At 51.8% G+C, this 2,114-nt stretch overlaps 1 protein-coding gene across 1 annotated transcript in view; it reads left to right on the top strand.

The window, feature by feature from the left end:
* Positions 1 to 1,316, top strand: part of LOC103582831 (liprin-alpha-1-like) — a 4,014-nt gene extending 2,698 nt beyond the window's left edge. Inside the window, exon 4 of the mRNA XM_008564316.1 lies at positions 906 to 1,316. Within this exon, the coding sequence (XP_008562538.1) occupies positions 906 to 1,316 (411 nt within the window). The remainder of the gene's footprint in view (positions 1 to 905) is intronic.
* Positions 1,317 to 2,114: the final 798 nt, after the last annotated feature.

Below are 2,114 nucleotides of genomic sequence, written 5' to 3'. Positions count from 1 at the left end.
GTTCTATGGACCCTAAGATATTTTAATGAACAGGATTGGGAACGTGCCCAACAGGCTAGTGTCTTAGCAAATGTAGCACAAGCTTTTGAGAGCGATGTCGATGTGTCTGGTGGCGAAGATGACAGGGACACTCTACTCAGCTCAGTTGATCTGTTGTCACCCAGTGGACAGGCTGATGCACAGACATTAGCCATGATGCCTCAAGAGCAGCTGGATGGCATCAACAAAGAGATGCAAGAAGAAAAGGAAAACACAGAGCAGCGAGCAGAGGAGATTGCAAGGAGAGTTGGTAGTGGAAGCTTAGACGATCTTGGTCGTTTTACATCAATGAGCTCCATTCCGCCCCACCCTGCTTCCTCGCTTGCCAGCTCCTCCCCTCCAGGCAGTGGCCATTCCACCCAAAGGAGAATTCCTCACAGCCCAGCCAGGGAAGTAGACAGACTGGGCATCATGACCCTGTTGCCAGCATCCAGAGAGGACGTGCGAGATGACAAGACAACGATAAAATGGGAAAGCCCCCCTCCGGCCTCCCTGAGGGCCCTCCGGGGAGACAGGCTGCATAAGGGTGCATTGCACACACTCAGCCATGAGGACGTCAGGGATGGGAGAAACTCGACAGGCTCCCAGGACGGTCCCGTGAGCAATCCCAGCAGGAGTAACAGCAGCCAGGACTCGCTCCAGAAAGCCCCTAAGAAGAAGGGAATCAAGTTCTCTATCAGCCGCTTGTTTGGCAAGAAGGAAAAGGGCAGACCTGGACAAGATGGCAAAGAATCATTAGGACATGCTGGTGTTTCAGAGACAGATAATGCATCTCAAGATGCCTTGGCACTGAGCAAATTGGGAGGACAGGCTGAAAAAAATCNGAAGATCTCTACAGGGCCAGGGAAGACTTGATCAAATCTGAGGAGATGAACACAAAATTGCAATGGGACATCCGTGAAGCCAAGGCCCAGAAGGAAGACATGGAAGAGAGAATCACTACTCTTGAAAAACGCTACCTCACTGCACAGCGTGAAGCCAATGATAAGCTTGAAAATGAAATTGCAAACAAAGATTCTATGCATCGACAGATGGAGGATAAAAACCGCCAGTTACAGGAACGGCTGGAATTAGCGGAGCAAACGCTGCAGCAGACCATGAGGAAAGCCCAGACACTCCCGGAGGTGGAGGCGGAGCTGGCCCAGAGGGTGGCAGCGCTCTGGGAGAAGGCTGAAGAGAGACAGGGCAACATTGAAGAAAGGTTAAGACAGATGGAGGCGCAGCTGGAGGAAAAGAACCAAGAACNGCGATGTCGATGTGTCTGGTGGCGAAGATGACAGGGACACTCTACTCAGCTCAGTTGATCTATTGTCACCCAGTGGACAGGCTGATGCACAGATATTAGCCATGATGCCTCAAGAGCAGCTGGATGCCATCAACAAAGAGATACAAGAGGAAAAGGAAAACACAGAGCAGCGAGCAGAGGAGATTGGAAGGAGAGTTGGTAGTGGAAGCTTAGACGATCTTGGTTGTTTTACATCAATGAGCTCCATTCCACCCCACCCTGCTTCCTCGCTTGCCAGCACCTCCCCTTCAGGCAGCGGCCGTTCCACCCCAAGGAGGATTCCTCACAGCCCAGCCAGGGAAGTAGACAGACTGGGAATCATGACTCTGTTGCCAGCATCCAGAGAGGAGGCACGAGATGACAAGACAACGATAAAATGTGAAAGCTCCCCTCCGGCCTCCCCGAGGGCACTCCGGGGAGACAGGCTGCATAAGGGGGCATTGCACACACTCAGCCATGAGGATCTCAGGGACGGGAGAAACTCGACAGGCTCCCAGGACGGTCCCGTGAGCAATCCCAACAGGATTAACAGCAGCCAGGACTTGCTCCACAAAGCCCCAAAGAAGAAGGGCATCAAGTCCTCTATCGGCCGCTTGTTTGGCAAGAAGGAAAAGGGCCGACCCGGACAAGCTGGCAAAGAATCATTAGGACATGCTGGTGTTTCAGAGACAGATAATGCATCTGAAGATGCCTTGAAACTGAGCCAATTGGGAAGACAGGCTGAAAAAAATCGTCAACTTCAAAAAAAGCATGAATTGCTCAATGAAGCCCGAAGACAAGGTTTGCCTTT

Source organism: Galeopterus variegatus, unplaced genomic scaffold, assembly GCF_000696425.1.
Source record: "Galeopterus variegatus unplaced genomic scaffold, G_variegatus-3.0.2 Scaffold18061, whole genome shotgun sequence".
NCBI classification, from domain to species: domain Eukaryota; kingdom Metazoa; phylum Chordata; class Mammalia; order Dermoptera; family Cynocephalidae; genus Galeopterus; species Galeopterus variegatus.
Note: the sequence above shows the minus strand (reverse complement) of the source record. Positions and strands in the feature narration are given on the sequence as shown.